This window comes from Aulonocara sp. 'chitande type north' Nkhata Bay, linkage group LG17 (assembly GCF_057382095.1).
Source record: "Aulonocara sp. 'chitande type north' Nkhata Bay isolate Kocher_YH1m ecotype deep benthic linkage group LG17, A_spYH_male_GT1.1, whole genome shotgun sequence".
Taxonomy (NCBI): Eukaryota; Metazoa; Chordata; class Actinopteri; order Cichliformes; family Cichlidae; genus Aulonocara; species Aulonocara sp. 'chitande type north' Nkhata Bay.
In genome coordinates, this window is record NC_141360.1 from 33,514,227 (window position 1) to 33,540,358 (window position 26,132).

General features: G+C 40.3%; 1 protein-coding gene across 4 annotated transcripts in view; it reads right to left on the reverse strand.

Moving 5' to 3' along the window:
• The window catches only part of grm8a (glutamate receptor, metabotropic 8a), a 299,716-nt gene that overhangs the window by 147,220 nt on the left and 126,364 nt on the right, over positions 1–26,132 (reverse strand). For all 4 annotated transcript variants that reach the window (XM_086269259.1, XM_086269258.1, XM_086269260.1 and 1 more), the window contains exon 3: positions 20,577–20,793. In XM_086269259.1, coding sequence (XP_086125385.1) covers positions 20,577–20,793 — 217 coding nt within the window. The remainder of the gene's footprint in view (positions 1–20,576; positions 20,794–26,132) is intronic.

The window sequence follows — 26,132 nt, forward strand, 5'->3', positions numbered from 1 at the left end:
AACTTTTGTCTCTTTATAGGTGGCTAAAACTGCTAGCTTTCTTTTAGGTTACACCTCAGCTAATTCATGGCAATGAACTAGACTTCCCAAGTGCGTTTGAGGCTTGCAGTGCTATTAAATATTAATAAAAGCGTACTTTTCTTTTTCTTCTAAAACAACAGCATTTCTTTTTATTTTATTTTTTAGTTCCTTTTTTGATTGAGATTGAGTGAAATTTGAGTATGTTTTAAATAGGTTTCACTTTATTTATGTTAGCACTATTTAGGTGGTGCCCATGCAATGAACTTACAAAGTTAATGTGTAAAGCGCTTTGGGGTCCTTAGGGACTAGTAAAGCGCTACACAAATACAGGCCATTTACCATTTATACAATCTATGAGTAAACCTTGCTAATCGGGGGGGGTCACGTGGCCAAGCATTAAGATGGCAGCTTAGCGATGTCGCTCTCAGGACAGTGTACAAACTTTCTATAAAAAACCCTTGCATATGCTGTTAGTGTGGTCTGGAATATACGGCACTGACATGTCAAAAGCTTCATCTGTGAAACAGTGTGACATCTTTACCCGAAGACACAAGACAGGCGCTATACCATCAACGTCCGACACAGATGCTAACATGGCTAGCATAGCCGAGGTTTTGGATGAACTCAAATCACTCCGGTCGGATTTTGGAGCCAAGTTGGACAGCATCGATATAAGACTGACTGGGATGGCGAGCGCAGTGACTGCACTGGAGGGTAAAGTCTCGGAGGTAAAGCAAGACATATTGAACCAGGGGGCTCATATCGAAGAGGCCGAAGCCCGCATTGCCGAAGTTGAAAGCACACTTGAGAAAACAGAAACGTCACTGAACTCGGCTATCAAACGAATCGCACTTCTTGAAGCCAAAACAGATGATTTGGAAAACCGCGGACGACGAAAGAACCTGCGCATCTTCGGCATAAAAGAGGGAGCAGAGGGGCAACAATCACTCTTCGACTTTATTAACATCATGCTACCTAAGTGGCTGGGGCTAGCGCCCGACAAGTCATTCACACTGGAGCGAGTGCATCGCACGCTTGCCTCCGGGAAACCAAACCAGAGCAGAGCGGTGCTTATTCGTTTCTTAAAATTCCAAGAGAAGGAACTGGTATATCGGGAAGCAAGAAAACAACAAATTACACATGATGGGGCCAAGATCACATTTGCACAGGATCTGTCTGCGGAGACGGTTCGGATCCGACGGGGATTTCACCCGGTTGTCAAACTGTTTATTGATATCAATGCCTTCCGTGGATTCCAGCACAACCCATGCAGACTCAGAATCCTGTACGGTGGGAAGATCCACCTCTTCTCAACACCTCAAGAAGCCGAAAAATTCTACAAGAATCTGCCGAAGGAAACAGCAGAGGATGCTCATCACCAGTGAGTTGGTTAAACAACAGGTTAACCATTAAGACACTCCATAAGACTGCCTCTGCTTCAACATAACCGACCAGTAATTGAGTCACTGATAAGAGACAGATAAAATTTTGAGCTCGAATTTATGTGGGACTTATGTTACCATAACTGGGCGTTTTTAAGCGCATATTCGTTCTAAGTTTGATTGCAATCGTTTTTGGGTTGTAGATTAACAGCTGAACCTCACCTAAGTCTTTTGTTTTGTTTTGTTTTGTCCTACCAAGGGTAAACTTTACTTTATTATGGGGGAAGAATCAGTATCATTATATGGTTAGTGTACACTGTCTGATTTATGGGGTTTTGGAGAGGTCGCGTTGACTAGTTACTCCTCAGTGATGTGGATTAACGCCCTCCAAATAATTTGTTCAAGGGAGGGGGGAGACATTTCCAACAAGGAAATGCAAATGTTCAATCAGAAATTGTTTACAAGTTCTTTATCTGGTATGTGTGAGTGTGTGAATGTATGTGCAAACCTGCTTCTTCAATTTTCCCTTTACTTTGTTTATTTAAGTGAACAGTCTGACAATATTTTATGGAGAGGACAACTAAAGAGAACATTTTGAAGGTTAACATTATGACCTGGAACATTAGGGGGATACGGAAGTTAGCTAAACTGAAACAAGTATTAAACCGACTAAAACATTTTAACTCTAGGATTATTTTTCTACAGGAATCTCATCTTACTGCATCAGAGATACATTTATTAACCAAAAGATGGCAGGGTCAGGTATATTTCTCTTCTTTTACTAGACATGCCAGAGGAGTCATTACTCTTATACATAAGTCAATCCCATTTCAAACTACGAGGGTGATTACAGATCCAAACGGGAGATATGTAATTGTGCAGGGCCGTATCTCCATGTTAGAAATAAACCTGATAAATATCTATGGCCCCAACGAGGATAACCCATCCTTCTATGAAAATCTATTTCTCACAATATCAACCTTGGAGGGCCTTTATATCATAGGAGGGGACTTCAATTGCGCCCTGGACCCTAACCTGGATAGGTCGTCTCAAACTGACACTACTCATACCCAGACTAGAAAAATACTTTTTAACTATATGAAAGATTTGAGATTAAATGAGGTCTGGAGAACAAGGAATCCAAATAACAGGGAATTTTCATGTTATTCTAGTTCGTATCAAAGTCATTCGCGGATAGACTACTTTCTTATCTCTACAGAGTTATTACCTTGTGTTGAGAACTGTTGGTATAACAGTATTGTGATTAGTGATCACGCAGCAGTATGTCTATCAGTTAGATTGGGCGAAGTTGATCAAGGTGTAAAGCGATGGAGGATGCAAACATTTTTGTTAAAGGACCCATCATTTGTCAAATTTATAGAAACTTGCATTGATCAATATTTTCAAATAAATAAAGATGAAACCACAGCTAGTATTAGGTGGGAAGCATTTAAAGCTTACATAAGAGGGGAAATTATAAGCTACAGTAGCAACAAGAGTAAGCAATATAACCAAGAATTAAAATCATTAGAAAGGCAAATTAAATCTAATGAAACAGAATTTTACCAGAGCAATGATCCCACTAAACTAAACAATCTGACTATTCTAAGAGCCAGGTATGATAAATTAACAGCAGAGAAAGTGGCAAAAAGTTTAATGTGGACCAAACAATTATTTTATGACCAAGGAGAGAAGGCAGGAAAATTATTGGCCTGGAGGATAAAAAAGATGCAAGCAGAAAAGGCCATCACCCACATAAAGTCCAAATCGGGTATTATAACAACAGACCCTTTAAAAATAAATGAAAATTTCAGAGAGTTTTATCAATCTTTATACCAATCTGAATATACGGGAAACAGAGAAACACAAGATGCATTTCTTGATCAGTTAAAATTTCAAACCCTCTCAGAAGAGGATAAAACAGCCCTTGATAGTCATTTAACAATAAAAGACCTGTCAGAAGCCATAGACGACCTGAATAGCGGTAAAACGCCTGGTCCTGATGGACTTCCAATGGAATTCTATAAAACATTTAAAAATAAATTAATACTGCCACTTCTTAACATGTATGAGGAGTCATATAAGTCCGGAATACTCCCAGACTCACTGAGATTAGCTACAATAACCCTTTTATTGAAGCCAAATAAGCCTCCGACTGAATGCTCCTCTTATAGGGGAATTAGTCTTATGGGATGTGATACGAAGATTTTGTGTAAAGCACTCTCTAGAAGACTAGATAAATGTGTGCCTAATTTGATAACAGACGATCAACAAGGTTTTGTTAAAACGAGACAAGGCTATCATAATATAAGACGTGTCCTCAATGTACTTTATGAGAAAAACAATAGGGAGGACACTGCGCTGCTATCACTAGATGCGTGCAAAGCCTTCGATAGAATAGAATGGAATTATCTCTTACAAGTGCTCCCCAGATATGGACTAGGTGAAACATTCCTGAAATGGATCCGATTATTGTATACACATCCAACAGCACAAGTTTTAACTAATAATAACGTATCAAAACCCTTTAATTTACAGCGATCAACCAGGCAGGGCTGCCCTCTGTCACCAATTCTCTTTGTGTTAGCAATAGAACCTCTGGCCATAGCTGTGAGAGCAAATGCAGGAATATCAGGGACAAGAATTGGAGGAAGAGACCATCTAATTTCTTTATTTGCAGATGATATTATATTTTTTTTGACTAATCTGAAAGATAGTATCCCTAATTTAGTAACATTAATAAAAACATTTGGAGAATTTTCAGGATACAAAATTAACAATTCTAAATCAGAATTAATGTTTCTTAATGAGGAAGAAAGAAGAAGCCCTGTGGTGGCCACCCCATTTAAGACAACTACAACAGGCTTTAAATATTTAGGCATTAGGATCACTCCAAGCCTCAAGGACATAACCTCAATAAATTATGATCCCCTTGTAGGAGAGGTCACGGAAATGCTAAACCGTTGGACAAACCTGCCTGTATCTATGATAGGCCGGATAAATATCCTAAAAATGACAATTTTACCCAAATTTTTATATTACTTCCAAACACTTCCGTTGCCCCTACCAACTTCATTTTTTGACAGTTTAAACAAACTATTTAACCAATTTATTTGGAATAATAAGAAGGCAAGGCTCCGCTTACAACTACTTTACTTGCCCTATGAAAGAGGAGGTCTCCAAGTCCCCAACCTCAGATGGTATTATATGGCTGCCCAACTAACATCAGCCACCCATTATTTCTGCCCAACAACACCTCCAGCCTGGGTTGACATCGAGCAAAAATCTGTTCCAGATCTTCCCTTACACACTTTTCTATATTCTTCAGACACTAAGATATTAAAAAAAACTACAAGGAACCCTTTCTTGAAAAATACAATTATAATTTGGCATGCAGCTCATAAATATGTGGGCGATCCTCCATCGCTTTCGCGATTTACCCCTATTTGGGGAAATGAAAAGTTCACGCCTGGTAAAAGTGATGGGGGATTTAAAATATGGAAAAATAAAGGCATTCAAAAAATTAAAGACCTATATGCAGATGGCATACTGCTCACATTTGATCAGTTGTGTAAAAAATATTTAATACCCCCAAAGCATTTTTTTTAAATATTTACAATTGAAAAACTATTTGTCATCAAAACTGCAAAGGATTGCTGAACTTCCACCATTGACAAAAATAGAGGAGGTATGTGTTAAGAATACAAAAGGGAAAGGTTTTCTCTCTATATATTATAATTTACTGATGCTTTCCTCCAAAGACTCAGCAGCAGATAAACTGGATGCTTGGAGAAGGGAGATCCAAGAGGACATAGATGAAAATGACTGGAACCAGGCTTGCTTAAAAGCACAAAAACAAACAATAAACACACGCTTTAAACTACTGCAATATAAATGGCTCATGAGAACCTATATAACACCTGTCAAGCTTCATCATATGTCCAATGATATTCCGGACATCTGTACTAAATGTCTAGTTGAAAAAGGAACTCTTCTTCATTGTCTATGGGAGTGTCCTAAAATCCAGGACTTTTGGAAAGATGTTATCAAATATCTGTCTGAAGTGTTTAAGGTAAAAATCCCTTTAATAGGAAAACTCTGTGTACTTGGAATATATCCAAGGGAATTTAAGCAATCGGGGAAAAAAACTAAATTACTGGACTACGGACTACTTCAAGCCAGAAGAGCCATTGCGCTATGTTGGAAGAGTATGGATGCTCCCTCCATGGGACTCTGGAAGAAGGAAATTGCAATCTCTCTAGGCCTGGAAAGACTGACATATATTGCCAAGGGCAAACAATGGGACTTTGTGAATATGTGGAAGCCATATATGACTATTTTAGGGAGTGGAGGTGAAGGACATTTATGAACAAAAAGGAAAAGAAGAAGGACAGGAGGGGAGAATCTTGTCTATCCTAACCCATTGTATTTTTGTATTGCTGTGAGAACTATGCTCATTTCTACATTTGAATGTGATGTAGGCAGGTTTGATGTATGGATGGATGTGTGAATGTGAGGGTGTTCAACATTTGTTTGTATTGTACTATAAAAAATTTCAATAAAAATATATGGAAAAAAAAAAACCTTGCTAATCAGCTTAACTAGCATTCTATAGCATACATTTTTTATTTGTCCCATCCCTACTTCAGCATCCTAACTAGCGGTACAGAAGTGGCTTGAGCTTAACAAGAGTAACTTTTTGGCAGGTAATTTCAAATTCAATGTTTTAAACAGCTCGCTATAATGACACACAAACTTTTTTTGTGCAGCGTGACAAACAATTAGCACATGCAAGCTAAGCTTTAAATTGGTTAACTGGACACTGGATCCATGAATAATGTGTTGCTGAAGTTATCTGGATACTTTATATTTTATACATTTTCTAAAAGCAAATTAAATAATATTGATAACTCTGTGTTATTTAAGTTAGTTTGCAGTGCTGTGGTCTAGTGATGCATGACGTTAGACTGGTGAAGGGCAGACTGTGATATCTGTATACCATAGAATGTAGTTGGCAAACTCACTGCCTTGCTGCTTCTAAACTATTCCCCACCTGCCGACTTTAACCTCTGCTGGTAACAATGGTAAAATTGCAGATCCTATAAATAATTTTTGTGACTGGTTAACAGGTTAAAAAAGGACAGAATGATCCAGAATGGCACTCCAAATAGGCATGATAATAATATTTCATCTTTTTTTTTTTTTTTATGAATGTATACTTTATTGATCCCCTTGGGGAAATTGCTCTCTGCATTTAACCCATTCACTCAGTGAAGCAATGAGCAGCCATTGGGCGCCCGGGAGCAGTGTGCAGGGACAGTACCTTGCTCAGGGGTACCGCAGGGTAGCTGTTCAGTGGATTTGAACCACCGACCTTCCGATCATGGGGCCACCACTCTACCTACTGAGCTATCCCTGCCCCTTAATGTACCATGTCATGGTATTGTTTCAAGCTGACAACCTGGAGATCCTTGTTCAATTATAAAAACTGAAGTAGAATGATTCTGTTATTATTATAAACACTGTGGTTCTTTCTGTTCATTTTGTATCAAGTAGAGATGGGAGGCTGTGGCACAAGTATACAGCACAGCAAAATGCAGTAGAAAAAATCCAAGTGTTTATTTTTCCTTGTTCGACCAGTTCAGGTGCTGTGAAAAAAAAGATACTACAGCATAAGACTTATAATAGCTGGGAAGACTGTGTGAGTTCACATATGTTAAATTATTTAACTCCCGTGTTTGGTTTTCTAAACTATACTTTTTAAGAAATAGAGATATTTTGGGTTGAAGCTCTGCGGTGGATCTCTCAAAGCACCTTTACTGCCAAGCAGGTTTTTTTTCCCCTTTGTGTGCCTGAATACGTTGGTTCTTGTCATCTATTTTAACTGTGACCCCAGAGCCTTTTTGCAGACATAGATGAAAAAATGAATAAAAAAAAAACCATGAGGGAGGGAAAGAGAAAAACCTTAAGTTACTGGAGCAGAACGGAGAAGAGGCTTGAAAGTGCTTTTAACTTGTGCAGAAAGATTTCTAAAACACACACACGCAAAAACAGCAAACTGGCACAAGCCACACACACGCAAAAAAACAAAAAAACAAAACCTAAAACACACATAATTCTTGCATAAGCATATATACACACACACATAAACAAATATGCATATATAAAAACTGAGTTAAAACATACCTACAGCACAGCCTGACATAAGCTGCAAACACACATAGAAACACACCTATGTGTACCAACTGCTGCAATAATATAGCTGAAATTACTTTTGGGGCTTAGCAGCAACTGGCGGAGGTTTCTCTCTCACTGATCTCTATGAGGCCAAATAGGGACAGAGAATAGAGGGTTACACGCATATACATACACATGCGCACACTAATCCTCCCTCTCCCTCCATCTGTACTTCTGTCTCCCCACCCTGTCTTGCTCTGTCACTGTGGAATATGGGGAGTTCTCATCCCTGTCAAGAAAACCACTAGAGCTGAAAGAGACACTACACACAACAGAAGCACTGATCAACATATAGCAAAGGCACTATAGCACATTCCACCGTGGCCCAGTGCTGTACCAGAACATATAGCCAATACATACTACTGTTGATTACTGTGTATACCCACCAGCGAACTCTGAAATTTAAACTTGCCTTTAATGATTGCTATCGAACAAGACAGATTTATGTTTTGTGCTACAGGGCCTTGAAATCTATTGTGTAACATATTGCACGTCAGCCAAACTGCTTCATAATTATTCTTTCAACTCCCAACCAATCACCGAGACCGGGCTCAAAATACTGAAATGGGTTTACAGGTTGAAAAAGCATTGCAGGCAGAGTTTTCCAGGAATCATTTCTGTTGGATGTTTTATTGGGAGGCCAGGGATAATTGCTAAAAATGGCTATTTCAGCTGGATGGGATGAAATTTACAGAGTTACTGAGGTAATAATTACCCTCTCTAGATGTCCTCTGGCAATACTAATGCCATCTGCAGAGGGCTGTTAACTCCTAATAGATATTGTCAATTTCACCCAGGTGAGAGATTGGTAACATAAGGCTAACATTGGCCTGATTATAATAGAATCCGGAGACTTGAAAAGGTTTAAATCACCTCTTCTGTCTAAAAGTCTAACGACACCTTTATTTCTTTATATTTTGCTACAAAAATAAGAAATAGGTGCAATGAATTATTGAAACATGCAAATATACAGAATAAAAAGCAAAAGCGCAGTGGGTAACGAGCTGCTAACGAGCTTGAAGGTTAACATTTGCGATGACCACATTGATTCTTCAGCCTGAACTCTTAGGTAATCTTTCTTGTCATTCCTTTAAGTAGCCTTCAGCAATGGTTCTTCAGGCTTCTTGATGGACATTGAAAGCTCTTCTGTGGATGTTGGATACCTTTTGCTCACCATGTTCACCATGTTTTACAGATGGCTGTGAACATTATTGCATCTTTCTCCTGACCTCCTCCGTGCATGCCAGGAAAATATAGATTCATCACTCTATCAGACCTGTTGTGACTGGTTTTCAGTCCAGTTCTTGTGTAATTTGGCATAACTCTGTGTTTTCTCCGTTTCACTTAACTTTTTCTTCATTTTCTTAATCTTGAAATTATTCATATGTCACTGTGTTAAGTGGCTTAACAACAACAACAACAACAATAATAATAATTTTTAGAAAAAAGAAGAGGTATCCCCCTGAAAATAGTCAGATATAGGTTATCACTTGAAAATGTGTGAAAAAGCAGCCGATGTCCAAAGAAAGCCTGGAGGAATACTGACAAAGACTAATTTTAAAAAGTCTGTGAGCAAAAAAATAAAGACTTTTGCACACTACTGTATATTTCTGAGTAAAAGCCAAACCATTTTCAATAAGGCAAGAAACAAAAATAATGTATTCCACAATGTGTTTTTACTACATGCACTAATTATGGTTAGTTTCTGTCAGTGTTCTTGCTCTGAACAAATCTTCAAACTGGCTTATATATATATATATGTATAAAAGGTTTAATAAAAGAAGACAATCATGCCTCATACCAAGAGGATAAACAAGTCTATAAGCAACTGAGACTTTGGGGCCCTTCAGGCAACTAAGACAGCTTCACCTTGAGATGAGAACCAAGGCTGGTGTAATTAGTTACAAATGGATGGGTTGATGTTTGTGTTCCCCATGTGAGTGTGTGTCTGTGTCTGAGTGTGGTGATGAATAGTATCAGTCTTAAGTTGTGAGGGGAGTGTAATCAAGGACAAGAAACAGAGAGCTAATTCCACCCAAGAGACATACATTGTCAACTGAGAGAGTTAGAGAGTGTGTTTAAGTGCCCGCTGCTTTTTCTTGAGCATTTATATTTTGTGAGGCTGTGCGACAGCCTGTGTTAGAAAACTCACACTTACACCAGACAACAATTGAATTCATACAGCAAGCAAAAAATATAGGATTTTCTTTGTTTTTCAGATCATTACCTTTTCTCCAACACAAGTGAGGTCTAAAAATGGAACATACTGTAAAAGCTCATAAATAGATGATAGGTGCATTTCAATTAATGTACAATCTGCTCTTCCTCAATGAAAAAACAGAATAGCTAGTAGCAAGTGCTGGATAATGACAAGGACCGCCTTCAATGTGGAGGGCAAGAGTGGACTCGAAGCGAACTAAAGAGGCAAAGCTAAGCAAAAAGGCGGAAGATTAGTGTAGAGCCAGAGAACTAATTAAATGAATCTGGAGATAAACGTTTAATTATTTTCTTTCAGCCCTTTTTCTCCCGCTCATTTCCTTCCTCTCTTCATTACCGCCTTCCAGAGCTGCAGCAGAGCGGCCAGTGTCAGGGGCAGTTGACTGTTCTAAGCCGGTGAACTCAGTCCACACATATGCTTTCTCTCTCTGCCCCCTACACTTACAGGTGCCCATACACACTCGGTAACACACAGATTGAGTCACGCCCACTCTCTTTCCTTCTCCCTTGCAAACACACATCCCCTTTCGCTCTGTCTGCAGTGTGTCTGAATGTAGATGTGGTAGTTTTAATCCCAGCTGGATTCCACGGGGAGGTGAGGAAGGGTACTGGAAGGAGAAAGGGCCGTGACTTGATTTAAAAGATGTCTTCTATCTTTGGTAAAGTACACTGCCACCTCTTGTTTTATAGTGCAGAAATCCATACGTTTCAAACACTGGTTGATTTAGGAGGCTGTGGCCTCAGCACTACATGATGTATTCTCTACAGAGAGGGTCAACAGTACTCTTGGATGGTGGAAAGGGAGATTGCCCTTTAGATGAAAATGTAGGCCAGGAGCTTGGACTGTCTCAGCACTAAAATGAAACACTACCAGGTTGAGATGCTTGCGTGCTTCTGTTTTTGGTCTAGACCTCTGTGTCAGAAAAAAATATGTTTTGGGTTTGTTTTGGTTTTTTTGCTCTTCAGGGATTCGGTATCAAAAAAGGCTTTTCTGATGCGTTGCTTCTGCTCTGTGTGATGTAAGATGCAACTTTGTGATATTTTAACACTGTAACAGGGCCACTTTTGCCTAAAAAAAGTTGACCTTTGCATTATTTATTCATTAACCTTTGATCAGTGGGCTACATCGATTCGCTGTGTACAAAACCTGTTTAATGCATCCAGTTCATGAGCACACACTAATGATGAGTAAACACATTTGGCCCCTGCTCACTGAGCTGTGTCTGTTACTAGTTCTGCATGACTGGAAAGCCATGGCTGGGGGTGACAACACGCAGGCTACATATGCAGTTAACGTCACGGTGAATATATTTCAGGATGTAGGCATGGATGAGCAAACAAAAAATATATTAAATATATACTAGAGAACCCTACATGGATAGAAACATAGAAATGTTGGCATGAGAAGCCAATTAAACAGCATGGACATGATTTAAACTGTTTAAAATGCGCTGATGGAGATTTAAAAGTTCTGTTTATGATTTATTAAGAAGATGGTAATTTACAAACATGGACGCAGGCAGTTCATTTCTATACTGACCAAGTGCGTTCCAAAATAACAGAAAAGTGAATGCAATTAATGTACCTGGGGGGTGAATAATGTACTTACCAAAAACAGTACAAGTACAGTATGATTATAAATTAGATGCTCTGGATACAGAACACACACAATGGAAGATTATCAGTGCGTTGGCCACCCCACATTACTCCAACAGTGTGGGATCATCTTGGCAAAAAAAATGCATGACAAAAGCCCGAAGAAGAGCTTTGAATGTCCTTCAAGAAGCTTATAGAACTATTCCAGAAGACTGCTTAAAGAAAGCTTCCTAAAAAATCCTAATAGTACTCTTTTAAGCCCAAAGAGGCTTTTGCCCTGGAACAAAACAACAGTAAATCTGGTCCTTTCTGTGTAGCACATTTGCATGGTAACACTGACAAATTAGTATCAAGTACAAAGCTGCTAGTGTGGTGTATCTAAAAACTATGTTCATGAGCACAATCAGCTCAGTTTCAACACCAAACATTATTTCCGGCAAAAAAAAACCCAAAAACTAGTATCTTGGTTCCCTTACAAGAAATAGTGAGAATTACTAAGCAATAAGATACTTTGAAGAAAGTCATGTAGAGAGGCAGGAAAAGGCCCTTCTTCCTCTGTGCAAAGTCCTTTGCATACTAGATCTGGTTCCCATTTTGGGAGGCAGATGGATGAAGTCTCCCACAGTTCATCAAAAAAAGTTTGAATTCCACTTTAAGGCAGAGTGCAGTCACTCTGTGGCTTAACACTTTAAAGTTTTCTCCATACTACTGGCGAACTGTGGGAGGTCTGGATCTAACCCACTGAAATAAAATGCTTCTTCATGTGAATAAAAGAAGCTTGTTAAATAATTTGTGCTGAACATTTCTTAAAGTGAGCTCTACACCTGAAAAGATTCCACAAAAATAAGCCTGGGTTCATTTTTATTTCCTTTTTAAAAATTAAGTTATATTCCTGTGAGACAGAGAAGGCACTGCCAAATGCAAGATCCCTCTTCTTAAGTACAATTTGCGCAGCGGGTGGGGGGTGCCTCGAAATAAAGTCGTGAGACACTGAGGTATTTGCTGCAATCTCATAAGGATTCTGTATTGAATTTCTATTAGCCTGTTGACTCCACCGCATCAGAGCATCCCTACTTTAAAACCAAATCCTTCCCCGTATCTGTTATCCTGAATACACAACATTCACGATAACATGTAAAGAAAAGCAGCATGAAACTATTTGTGAATCATTTGAAGTGTACTTATTTTTTTAGATAACATGAAAACAACATATCAAATAGTGATATTGAAAATTTGAGCTTTTATTAAAAAATATGCAAATTTATTCTGGGCACTATAAAGCACATTTACCCGCTTAATGAATTCAGGCCATGATCTAAGTCTCCCTAAGACCTCAAAGAGAAAATGAAATTCCACCCTGTCAAAGGCTTTAGCTGCTTCTAACAAACAGTATGCACGATGTAGTCAAGAAAGAAATCTCTAACACTTTTAGAAGCTGCCAAACATCTGTGTGAGAACTCCTACTCCAAATGAACCTTGTCAGGTCAGGTTTGATCAGGGAAGACTTATGAGTTAGATTCTTTTTTTTTTTTTTTTTCCTAAATGACATCAGAAACAGCAGTATGCGACATTACGTGATGGCAGAGCTTCAGTTCATCCTTTGTCTTTTTTTTTTTTTTTTTTAAATAAATAGGACAGGGGGAATGAATGAGAGAAAGAGGGGGAGAGAAAGAAAGAAAACCAAAGGGGAGAAGAGACGGTGAGAAGGGGGGGGAAGAGAGAGAAAAAAAAAAAGAACTCCTGGGTCACCTGTATGGAGAAAAAAAAAAAAACAACAAACAAAAAAAACAAAGAGGAGACAGCAAACAACAAAGAGCAACATAATAATAGAGAAAACAAAGCACCATCACAATAAACTAGCTAGTCATAGATATCAATATTTACTAAATAATAAACGATATTGTGCAGCACGCAAGATAGACAGCGCACAGTGTGCTTTGAGGCAGCAGCCAAGAAAGCTTTAGTCCGCGTCTGTGAATACCCATGTGTGCATACCTGTGTGGATCAGCATGCTTGCATTCCAAAGGTTTCTCCATGTAATGATCTGCTAGGGAGTGTGGGGGGGCCACAGCCCCGTCCTCCAGGGTGTGAAGCGGGTATGGAGGAGATCAAAACTCCAGACATCCAGAGGCCCCCAGAACACAAGAGACCATGGAAGACCAACAGAGGGGCAGCCGCGCCACTGTTCCAGTAAGAGCTGAGGAGAGTCCCAGATGAGGGCTCGCCCAGCAGCCGCGGAGCAGAAGTCAGGGGGAGTTGCAGTGACGCGCCCGTGAGCTCCGCCGGCCCCCAGCTGTGCCTGAGTGACCGAGCCCCAGGCCGAGAGGCCGGGGGCACCCCACCTCCAAAGGGGCCCGAGCGAGCCCCAGGCCCCAGGCCCCGACAAGCGGCCGCCAAGGAGTGAGCCGGTGTGTACCCGGACGCCCACCCCCAGACACAAAGAACCACCAACACACCGACACCTGAGGGAGTCCGCCACCGGCAGGGGAAGTGGTGGTGGGTGGAGATAGGCCTCCAAACCTTGGAGGGCCTGAGGTGTCCCCAAAGAGGTGGCGTCTGATACCCAACCTGACATATAGACACAGACATACAGGCACACACAGACACAAACATCCATTCCCACCCTCATACTCTCATATGCACTCACTCCACACTCAACCAACGTGGAGACAGACATAAAGAGACGCTGTACACACAATCACACTCCCCAAGCGTACTCTACAAACCGGGTCTAGGTACCCTTGCCCCTGGAGGGGGGAATTGCACCCAGACCCAGGTGGTGTTACCCTTTTCCCTGCGGTGGGGAGAGGCAGACCACCCCGACTCCGCAGCAGCAGGGAGGCCCCACACCCCAGACCGCAGTCGGACGGCCAACTCCTCCTACTAGCCCTCCCGCTCCAGCAGGCCGCAGAGAATGGGGGTGGGAGAAGACTCCAAACCTCCCTCCACCCGCTCATTGTAGTGTTGATGCATATGTGTTCTAAGGTGCAATTAAAACCCAGGAGGGCATGGAGCTACCTGCCAAGGAGCAGCAGGTAAGCGCATAGTCCCTCCTGCTAGCCCTCAATGACTAAGTGTATTTAAAATTGAGAGGTGGGCAACGACGTCAGGGGTGAGGTATACACCCTGATGGTAATTTGGACTCCGTGATTGTGCCCACCCCCAAGATCCTATATGTATGTGTAATGAGAGTGTGAATAATGTGAATGTCTAAGTTGTGGGATAAAATTGAGGCAGAGGCAGCCAGAAGGGGACGGGGGGGGGGGGGGGGGGGTAGCCTCCTCTGCACCCTGGTGACATACCCCCACTCCAAGGCCCTGCATGTGTGGGTGGTTGTGGAGGAGCGGGAGTTAGATTCTTCTACAAGCAAGCTGTGCCACTCGGGGACTGTGTTGATAATTTCGCCAGCAGGTATTTGGACATATGGGCACAAAGACTGCAGGCTTAAATAATTTGCAGTTATTTGGACAGATATAATAAACCACTATACAGATGAATGATGCTGTAGGGGAGCCAACCTTATCTGGCTCCCCTTACAGCATCATTGCGATCTCCCTCCTCAAAGGGTTCTAATATCTTAAGCCAAAGTTCATAATACTTTGTCTCATGGTTGGTTACTAATGGCAAGGGGTGATCTGACAAGATCCATGCTTTTGGAGACGAAAAAGAACTGTGATCAGTTTGACGTTGGCCACTGTGGCAATTTTTTAAGGTGTGGGCTCAAGAGTTAGTGCTTTAGTGAAATTTTGTGTTTAATGCCAGTGTTAAGAGCTAGCAAAGTAAGGCAAACATAGGAAGGTTGATTTCTTTACCACCTGCATCCTGTTCTTTGCATTCTTTCCCTTCTAACCTAAAAACAAAGTTGTTTCCAGTTGTTTTTTCCTCCTAAAGCAGTCCTTTTGAAACAAAGATTTTGCTGACTGCTCTGTGGACTTGGCTGAAAAATTAGATGTGCAGAATTTTCTACTTACTCCTCCTGGGAGAGGCATAGCGCTGCAGCTGTGCGGCAGCAAACATAAGTAGGACATATTCACTTTCAAACACCGTATTGGAGAAGTAAAGATTTAACTTCCAGAGTCTTAAATAAAAAGTCTGAGTGGACAGTTTTAAACATTTTCTGTTGCTGCCACTATCACCTATTCACCCCCCACACACACCCACTAACCCCTGACATATGCTAATGTGATGAGAGCAGTTTTTGGCAATTAATATCCTTTCACAATGCACGCAGTACACGTGCACACTTTCTATAACTCTCTCAAACACACCCACCCTTTAACACTCATCGGTGAATGATTACACACCAATTCATATGGATGTTTGGTATCAGTATGCAGAGTGCCTTGTAAACTTCACTCATTACACCGCAGTTACAAAATAACATCCTAGAAATTCCCAGCAGCTCGCTTTCTCTTATTTTTTCTCTCCGAGTGAATCTGAAGAGGTCCACTTGTTATTGAAAATGCAATAAAATGAAAATATATGACTGTGTCTCAGGGAATATATGCATGCATATGTGTACAACGCATGCTTAATATCATTACCAGGGTCCTTATTTTTATCCTAATGCTGCTCTTCCTTTCCTTATTCTTTTCCTATTCTACCTATTTCCCAGCGTCCAGTTTCATTCATTAATTCCAACACACTATGAACTCTCCCCGTCCTGTCACTTTTTCCTGTCCCCTCCTCTTGTTCACCAGCGTTTTGTCCACTCTGCCATCCCTGTATCTTCCTTAGCTTGCTTGGCGTCTTCAGAGAGGCAGAGTAAAGAATTGAGTGACTGCTGTCACAGCATGCAGCCCCAACCATACACCCACACACACATCCACCTACACACATATAAAGCAAGATAATGCCCCCACCCCCCGGCCCAGAACACAAATACACACTTTGCTAAGTATTGCTTCAGACTGTACAGTGACGTATACACACACACACACACACACACACACACGCACTGATCTGACACCACACAAAACATTTATGTGCTGACTGCCACTGCACAAAACCCTGGGCGAGCTGGCTCCAAACACGCACTGGGACTAAGATGGACAGCTAGACAACAGCACAGACATACAAAAAAAACTGTCATTTCTGCATCAGCACACAAACAATGGAGAAACAACAACAACAACAAAGGGAAGAAAATCAACAGGATGATAAAAAATAAAAACTGGAAATATTTCGACTGATGAGAATCCCCTCAAATGGATTCTTTACTCGTCTTGGCTCTGTCAGTCGGTAAATATTTGTCAACATCCAACATGATGTGTTTTCAAAAAACATTTGAGACATAACAAGGGAAACCAGCAGCATTTTGATCTGTCAACATCACTTGAAGGATTTCATAAACTGATTTTGATTCTGCATTCACCTATCTTGATGCTCCCAGGACCACAGGGACCGTGCTTTTAGAGTTTACATCAAAACAGACAAGTGATCTATCTCTCTGTGTTTCTCTCATTTTCTGTATCTCTGTCACTCTCACTTACTCTGTAGTGATTTGTTCTCATTTTTCCTGTCACTCCACCATCCAGTGAAGTAGTTAAAATACATCATCTACTGTCCCTTCACAGCAAACCCAGCCCTGAAATCTTTCCGTGATAATACAGCAGGCAAAGAGTGATTTTAAAAAGAACAGAAATGCAGGCCGAGACTAAAAGAGACCTGCAAACACATCGATCACAAGCAGCCCGTAAAAATCAAGAGCCAACAACTGTCCAATTTACATCCCACTGCTAAATACAAGCCCAGCTAACAACAGTATAGTATGTCACCATGAGAAGCCCATTACTCTCCAAGACTTTGGCTAAGAGAAAATGGCAAAAGCTTGCTGCAGGGAGACAAGAAACAAAATATAGCTGTGAGCAGGATATCTGCTTCAAGACCTGCAGACTTTCGGCTCTAGAAGTGGAATTCAAAAGTACTGAGGCCGTGGTGACAAATTCCCTCATCACGGGTGTCACTGCTCTGAAAACAGCTGTTCTGCTCTAAGTGATGCATGAGAACAGCAGCTCAACAAATAGAGGGAGGTTTCTCCAGGAAATCCGATTGTTGTCCCAACTGTGCAGAGCAGCATGACCTGAACTCAAAGCACCCCAAATCTGCAGCCAGAGGCAGGTCTGTACGTTTGTTTGTTTTTTTTATTTAATTTGCACAGTGATGGCAGAAATAAACAGTTAAAACAGGCTGATGAAGGCATTTATATGACAGAAATGTTCCAAGGTATTTTAATTTCTACTCTAAACTGTTTCATAAACTATAATGTGACGGTCTAGTGCATTTAAAGAATACGACATGCTACTTTTATTTAATAGTGTTGTAAAGGTGGCAGAGACTAACACAGGACCGATAAATCCTTTCTTTAAATCATGTGTTCTGTCAATTAAGTCAAGTAAGCACAAACTACTCCAATAAAATGTGACAATGGCACTTTGCAGTGTAACTTACTAAAAGTTATTTCATTGCTAAAATTTGGAGCATTGCTATTATTTATGTATGTGAACTGTATGATTTGACAGGAAACCAACCAATTTTAACTAATATAATTTGCATCATAATTTGCCGGCAAACACTCACACAGCCCCTCCAATCACTAACAGCTGTAGTAGTTAATGTTCTTAACACTGAACAGCGCTTTAGGAGGAATTTGAGAGCACAGTTAAGCTCCTATTTCAACCCAGTGAAGTATTAAAAAGTTATCGTAAAAGCTAACCTGGCCAGCATATATGTTGACATTAGCTGTTTAACTGTTAGCAGTTACCCAGTAGCCACATTAGCCATCTGTTATCATTAAGGTAGCAGCTACTGAATTTTAGTTAGATAAAAGATAAATAATTGTTGCAGGCTGAACGTGACATGGATGGAATATGGAGCAGTGACAGAGCGGATTACGGAAACAGAGAACGGGGCAGTTTGCTGGCTGTGCAGAGCAGCGGGGGAACCGTAGCCCAACAGAGCAGAGTCTAATGTAGAGAAGTAAACCGAGCAAATGAAGAGTGAAATCCGGAGCAGCACAGCCAAATCAGACGGGTTTTGTGGCTCAAGAGCTGAAGAAAGGACGCAAAGAGCTGCAGACTGAGGTGGACCAGTGTGAATGGTGGACAATATATGATAAGCTTTAACTACTTACACAATAATTTATTGAAATGGGTTTCTTATTTTGTTGTATAGCTCTGAGGTCAGTTTTGAAAAGCAGGCAATGAGCATAAGTGATACCACACTTTACCACTCCATCTTCCATTATGCTCTTCTTCCACAATAATTACATTATTGATATGTGTTGGGCATTTTTTTAAAAATATTTTGCTAATTCTAACTTATAACTGGAAAAATTTGTGGAACATTAACAAATGTTAATAACTTCTTTTTCATTACTTCTGTTGTTGCACGATGGGCTCAAAACCTTTTATCTAGTATTGAGTATTTTCTTGGGTATTGGTATCGACTTTGAAATTCCAGTATCTTGACAGCTGTAGTAACCCCATGCATAGTCAGCAACAAAGTTTAGTACCTGAGGTTTACCAGCAGAACATTTCCTACTCTGGGTTCAATAGCTTGTTACCAAATGCATCATGCTGCTATCTCTCTCCCTGCTAAATCATGCTCATGCACCTGGCAATAAGGGGGAATTCCTACTTAGCTCCATGTTTCAGTTTAGACACTCATGCTTCCACTGAAGGCTCTAGACAGGTAGGGGTGACCATGCCCCAACTGTTATACTACCTGTCTACCATTCTGAAGCATGAAGGTGTTCAGATATGTCTTACAGCAGCTCTTCTGTGGTATTGTACTACAGTACAGATAAGCCTTTTGATCGTCATGGACATCAGTTAGCCTCAGGCACCCGTAACTCTGTCACTGTTCCACCATTTGTCCTTCCTTTGATGACACATGGCTGTGTGAGTCCTGCTGCCTTCAGATGGATCAAGAGATTTAATGAACTGAGATGCTTTCACTACAGCATAAAGCTGCAGAGGACAACAGGTCCTGCTCAAATTACTGATCCCAGTTTGCAGATGACAGTTTAAGCAGCAATGACAAAACTGATCATTTACAGTCTGTTACTGCTGAACATTTGCTCCAAGTTCTTACAGCAGTTTAGTGACTTAGCTTTGCTTTTGTTGATCAAAGCACCAAAGTGGCAGCACATTAATGCTGCACCAGCAACAGATGTGCTCTGAAATGACTGCGTGCGGGCCAAAACCCAAGACACATTTCCCACCAACAATTTACTCTGCACCACCTTATTAAAATCAACCTCACTCTTGATTTCCACCTGCTTAATATGACCCCTGTCTTTGTGTCAACATAAAAATCCACTCTTTAACGCCGTATCACCCGCCTGCCTACTAGAGTAACTAGAGTTGCCGTATTAGACGTTTAGAGCTTGTTCTGCTAATTCTCAGGGACAATAACCATGACAGCACACCTTTTTCACACCGGCTGAATGCGTCTGCGAGAGCTGGCGTCACTGCCAAAAAAGAAATACATGCATAAAGAACTAAAAGACAGATACACAGATGGCTGCACTTGTCCATCACATGTTTGCGACAATAACTTTCTCAGTTTGCTCGCCACAGTCTGCAATCTACAGCCTGCAATTTACGCAAAGAGTGAACTTCCCCCGGAGTTTCTCTAGAACTTTAAACAACAGGTTTCCACTGTGTTCTTTCTACAATTCATCCAAAATTGCAGGCCAAAGCCACTATTCATGTACTATACACCAAAGTGCACTATGAACATCATATCATAGTTATTACATCCTGATAGTGGAGCAGAAGTGGCGAGCTTGCCTTCTAACAGTTTTTTTAACTCTAGTATAGACCTCCGCTCTGCTCTCACTCAAATCCATTTAAATTATGATTTGCTCTGGAGTGACAGTCACAGCAAATACTGTATGAAGGTGTCACACAACACAGAAGAGAAGGAGATATAAATGCTGCTTCAAACATTTTCCCAGAAAAGCTGGAGGATAAAAACTCGTCGCCATAAAATGTAGACAAAATCAGAACAATCTATGATATAGAAAAACAATATAAGTCTTCTAATCTCAATCAAGGCTGAGCTGAGGTTTCGTTTTAAGGGGGGATGCAGATGAACAGAGGAAAGGTTCGCTCTTACCAGTTTCTCTGGAAATCTGGATAAAGGCCTCAACGCCGCTCTCGCCATAGTTGCCTTCTGAGGCCAGCGTGGAAACGTAGTTCCACTCCATTGCCGTGACGATGTCCATCATGGCCTGGGCCTGGTACGAGTCCGGTGGCACAACACGGGAGAAGAAGTCATAGCGAGTGTTGTCACTCAGCTCGGGAGCCGTGGAGGCGTAGCTGATCTGCGGGATCTGGATGGAAAAAGGGGAAGAAGGAAGGAAGATGTTGAGGAAATGTGAAAAAAAGCACAGTTAATAGCGTGGTGTTTCTGAACGTGAGCCAAATAGTGTAATTGTTTTACTGCCTACATATTAAAATGAGTAAAGTGGGAAGACTCTTATATGATTATTTTTTCAATTTAATGTTTATCACCACAAGTAATGTGTTCCCATACAATGAAAAAAAAAAAACTCGAAAAAGTAAAACGGTTCAGTGATATTTGAACTAGGAATTACAAAACGCCCACTCCCTGCAGGATCAGTGTGGTAAACAACTGTCAGGAAATTGAGACAAAGTCATCAACATGAAAGTTACAGTGTAACTAAAATGAGAAATTGCTGGTTCATAGATATGAAAGGAAAAAGAAAACATACTGATGATGAACAGGTATTAAAGCATAATTGCTTCATAATTGGAAATATGAATACAGGCTGACAGTGTGGTAACTAAAAGGTAAGCAGGTGGTGTCATTTTTCAACACTTGTGTTATGGCTGACAGATTCAGGATAGAGAGAAAATTTAAAAGAGACAGAGAAGAGACATGTGGGAAAGAAAAGCACAACAGTCAGATTGCAGAACGGAGAGACAAAGAGGCTGACGAAATAACAGAAGACACACACACACACACGTCTATTGCTTGTGATAGGTGGCATAACAGGCCGAAGGTGTTCAATGGCTGACAGGCAGATTGATTTTTCCCCCTGACAGTGGGAGAAGCCCCTCCATTTATAACATTCGCAAACACACACACACACACACACACACAGAGTTTTTGGGCAGACATATCATTGGCATACATTCGAAGCAACTCTTAACTGCCAATCTCAGCCCAAGCATAAGGTGTGTCAGCTGTCTGTCTCCCATGCTAACACACACAAAAACACCAACGTCGACAACTGCTGAACACAGCAAATCCAGGCGGGAGATTTAGGACAGACAGTGTGTGCAAGTATGTGTGTTTATGTGACTTGAATGTTTCTAAAGGCCATCACTCACTGTCTTTATTCCCTTTGAGCATCATCTGAAGTCTCTGTCGCTGTGCATCTATACTTGTCTTTGCCATTTTAAAAAGGTCAGCGATCCATTTTGAGAGATACTGTAAGTTATTTCTCTTCAGTGGTTTTGAAGCAAATCTGTAAACAAAGGTAAATAATGCTAAGTTTCAAGATTATTGCATGCAGCATAAAAATGCATTGTATTGTAAATGAAGTATGCTAATTGTAATTCCTAACCTGTACAGCACATTAACTGTGTATAAGGAGAATATTGAGAAGAGAGAATATTTTGTTTTCACTTCTATGACAACGCTCATTGCTCAGTACTAAATGGAAAAATTCTCGTTTTATTGCTGGCTGGATATCTAATTTTGAAACAAAACAGCTTTGTTCCTCAGTTTTCAGTTGTTTAATAACTTTCCATTTTTCCAACCCAATGGAAGTTCACACTTCCAGCATTTGAGTGCCGTTTTTGGTCTCCTCTGTCAGGGGAATAGAATTGGGAACTCTGGTGAACTTCAGGATATGTATAATTCATAGAGGTAATGATAAACAAACAAAAAAGGAAAAAAATCAAAGCCAATTCCAGCTCATCACTGTATATACAGTATGTGGCTACATGCATGTGCTGCTGCGTTCACGTCTATGCTGTGTGTAACTCCACCGTTTTACTTGGTCTTTTACTCTATGTACTTTTAAATAACTGAATATCCATTTCAAAGAGCACTGAATTCATGGATGCAGGAGTATGAGGTATCCGTCTGTTTACCATGGGAAAGAAACTTTGTGACCTCCGCAAACCTAATACTTTGATCTTTTGTTATTTCACTCTAAAGCTGGGAACCACAGACATACTCAGACAAACACACTCAGTAATGACTGGTCATCCTTCCCAAGTCATTACTGAGTAAGAGGACGAAAAGCAGAGAAAAGAGCAAGTGCAGTGAGGGAGCGAGAGTTACATAAAGTACAGATTCAACATCCAATATTGTCTACTGCAGGCATAGAGCCAGTACCGTCTACCCCAAATATACCTGTGTTTTCACAAAATATTTCTGCAGACATTTATATAGTCACTAGGGATAGGTAGCGAAAACAGGTAATAAAACGTGCACCAGGGCTAAATTATTAAAGACTGTGGTATCGATAAACTCCAGCTTTATTAGTTCTACTCGGAGAAAACATGATGAATTTTCTCTTTTCTCCTTTCTTTCCTGTGTTTGAGGGGCAGAGGTGGCTGTTTGCTCGCTGCTGCTCCACGCCGTACTTGAGCACACACCCAGTGAAATATCCGAGTGACTTAATTGTTTAAAAGTGCGACTGTACTTCACAAGCAAAGCTACTGACAACGCAGAAGCACAAGCCATCTTTCCATACTTTTTCTTTGGTTTATCCAGTTCTTTGTTGTGATAGGGCTGGTGCCTCAGAATTACTGTTGTACTGTTAAAAAAATACTGTAAAACTTGGAGCTTTACTAGATATATGCTATAATAAATGATTTAATTACATATTTTTACAGCATTATCCTGTTAAAATAAAGTATCGTCTGGTATAAATAAAAATAACTGTAAATAAATGTCAGTATAGTGTAACCCAATTCCTAAAACCATCTTAAACAAAAAAGAAGAAAAAGTAAAACATTTTATGTTCATTGTTTCTGTTCTTACTGTTCTTGTTTAATGAAAGTGAAAAGAGATCAAAATATTTATTTAAACAAAAAAGGGACACAGATTTATATATTTGTTCTGGTTAAACAAGGGTTAAGTTTCTCCGAGGGTTGATGAGCTCTGATGAGAGCTGTTAGGTTTTACTCCACTCCTCTCGTGTCAGCCAATCAGTGAAGCTCTAGGCAGCTCTTATCCTTCCTTAGTACCAGCTCCCAAGTTTTCAGTCTCCTGCTTCTATAGCCGAACAGAGCAGGCGGGCTAAAAATTGTTATCGAGGACAGAACAAGACCGGAAGGTTTACTGAGCTGTGGCTTCACGTAAACGCTGAGCATCCACTCAACAGGTTTTTATATGGGACGAATCCAAAGACCAGGTCAGCAATTCCAGAACCCAGAGTGTTACAGTGTTCACTGGATGGCGAGCCAACCTAAGATCCTAGGAGACGATATACACATACACGCACACTCATTTGCACATTGATGGACTGCAATCCTCTACTGTACAAGTAGTGCGGTAGGACAGACAATCTCTCTCACACACACACACACACACACACACACACACACACACACACACACACACACACACACACACACTCACTCCTTATTGGACAGATTCTATTGCAATACACCTGTTTGTCAAGGACCCCACCAGCACCATTTGGACTTAAAAAAGACCAATTCTTTACTTGTGCACAATTTTATTTTTATTCTATTTTTTTGCTACTTTGGGGGAAAATTTTATACTTGAAGTTCTGTTAAAACCTGTTGTAATTCAGTGTTGGTTACAAAATTCCTTTAAAAGGCTTAACATCACTAAAGTACTTTTAAGCCACACAACTGTGTTTGTCTGGTTTCTCTGCCATTCATGTAGCAGAGCTCTAAGGGTCGTTCTTAATCTTCTGATACTAGCCCAAAAATACTCATTACCTTGGTAATTATCCATTGATACTGTATTTCAACCCACGTAAGTGCTACAATAGTCACTGGATATCCCAGTCTACATGTTAAAGCATCCATTGGACAAAATATTGAACCCAGAGTTGCCTCCATCAGGATGCACTGCAAATATCGAAAACGTACATATAAAAAAAAAGTGCCTGTGTGTATGTGTGTGTGGCTGGATGAATGAGGCTTGTAGTAAAAAGCACTTTGAGTGATTAGTTGGAGTAGAAAAGCGCTATATAAGTACTGGTCCATTTACCAAGTTACTACCACTACTGACACATTCATAGATCCCTGAAAAACAGATATGTACCTTTCATAAAGGTGCAGAAACCTTCTTAATTTTCCAAATGTCAAGCGACGTTTGAGTGTTGTAAATCATTTACGTACTGTGAGTTCCCATTGACTCGCAATGACTTGAGCCCTTTTCAAAACAAGCTGAGTTGGAGGTGTAGTTAGAGGCGGCAAATTAACAGCTTGGTTCCCCCACATCGCCGGGGAAGAAGATTATGCCTGCAATCCCCTTAATTCCATTTGCTCTAATGAATATGTGTGTGAGTGTATGAGGGAGAGAGAGGGAAATACAAGTGTGAGTAATAAATGGAAGAGTATGTATAGGCTTATCTGCCGTTTCAATTAACACTTTCTGACTCTCATGCACTTATCAGAGTAATGTCCTGTATTGTTTCAGAGTTTTGGAAGACAATTATTATCATCTATGCAATATCCACTGACTGCAGAAAGATATCAACAATAATTACTGAATGTATAAACAACTGGATCGGAGTCTAGTAGTGGAAAGTGGACAGATAAAGCAACTGAAAACTTTTGTTGCAAATAGACTTATATTCAGCTAAAAAAATAAAAAAAATAAAAAGCCTGTTTGTAACCAAGATGATGCTAAAATGTAATAATTTGATAGTATTTCTTTTTCTATGAGACAGAAAGTATCTAAACCGCTGTAGATGCAGTATGTCCTGGAGATACTTGACCTTATAGACATGCTGAATGATGACCCAATCACAAACTAAGAAATAGCTGTATTCAAGAGAAAATACTTTGGTGAACATACAGCGTTAATGTTATTTTCTTTAGTTCTAGATGCTGTTCATAACCTTGTTTGGCTATTCATTACAATTCAGTCATTCAATATATGACATTTTGCATAAATGCTTGCTTGAAAGCTTGAATTTTAAACTCTTTTTTTTCCCATTTTATTCAAAGAACTACCGTACTTCCACAAAGTAACAAATTGTTGGTAGTTTTGGATCCCCGGAATACAGTCTATATATAATAGCAAATAAATAATTTTCACACACTATTGTATAATGAAGGCATCTTAAATCGTTAATCCTCTGTTCCCAAGGATCTCTGGATTACCAGAATTCCAGTATGCATGCTGCTGCTCGCCTCCTTACAGTCACTACTCTTAAATAAGCCAAAAGGTCTCTGAACCAGCACTTATTCCCTGTACCTCCCCACAAAACCTCATTAGAAGCCTAAACTCTTTCTAAGAACAAACACAAACTAATCTACATCAAGTAGTGGGGCTGCCACTGAATAGCGATTGGGCCCAGCCAGCAAAGATATTAAATCTTGGTTCCTTTGCTTAAGTATAGAATTAATCACAATGAAAACATGGAATAGACTAGTCTCAGCCATAAAAATAACAGATTAATTCTTAATTGCTGTATTCCCCTCTAAG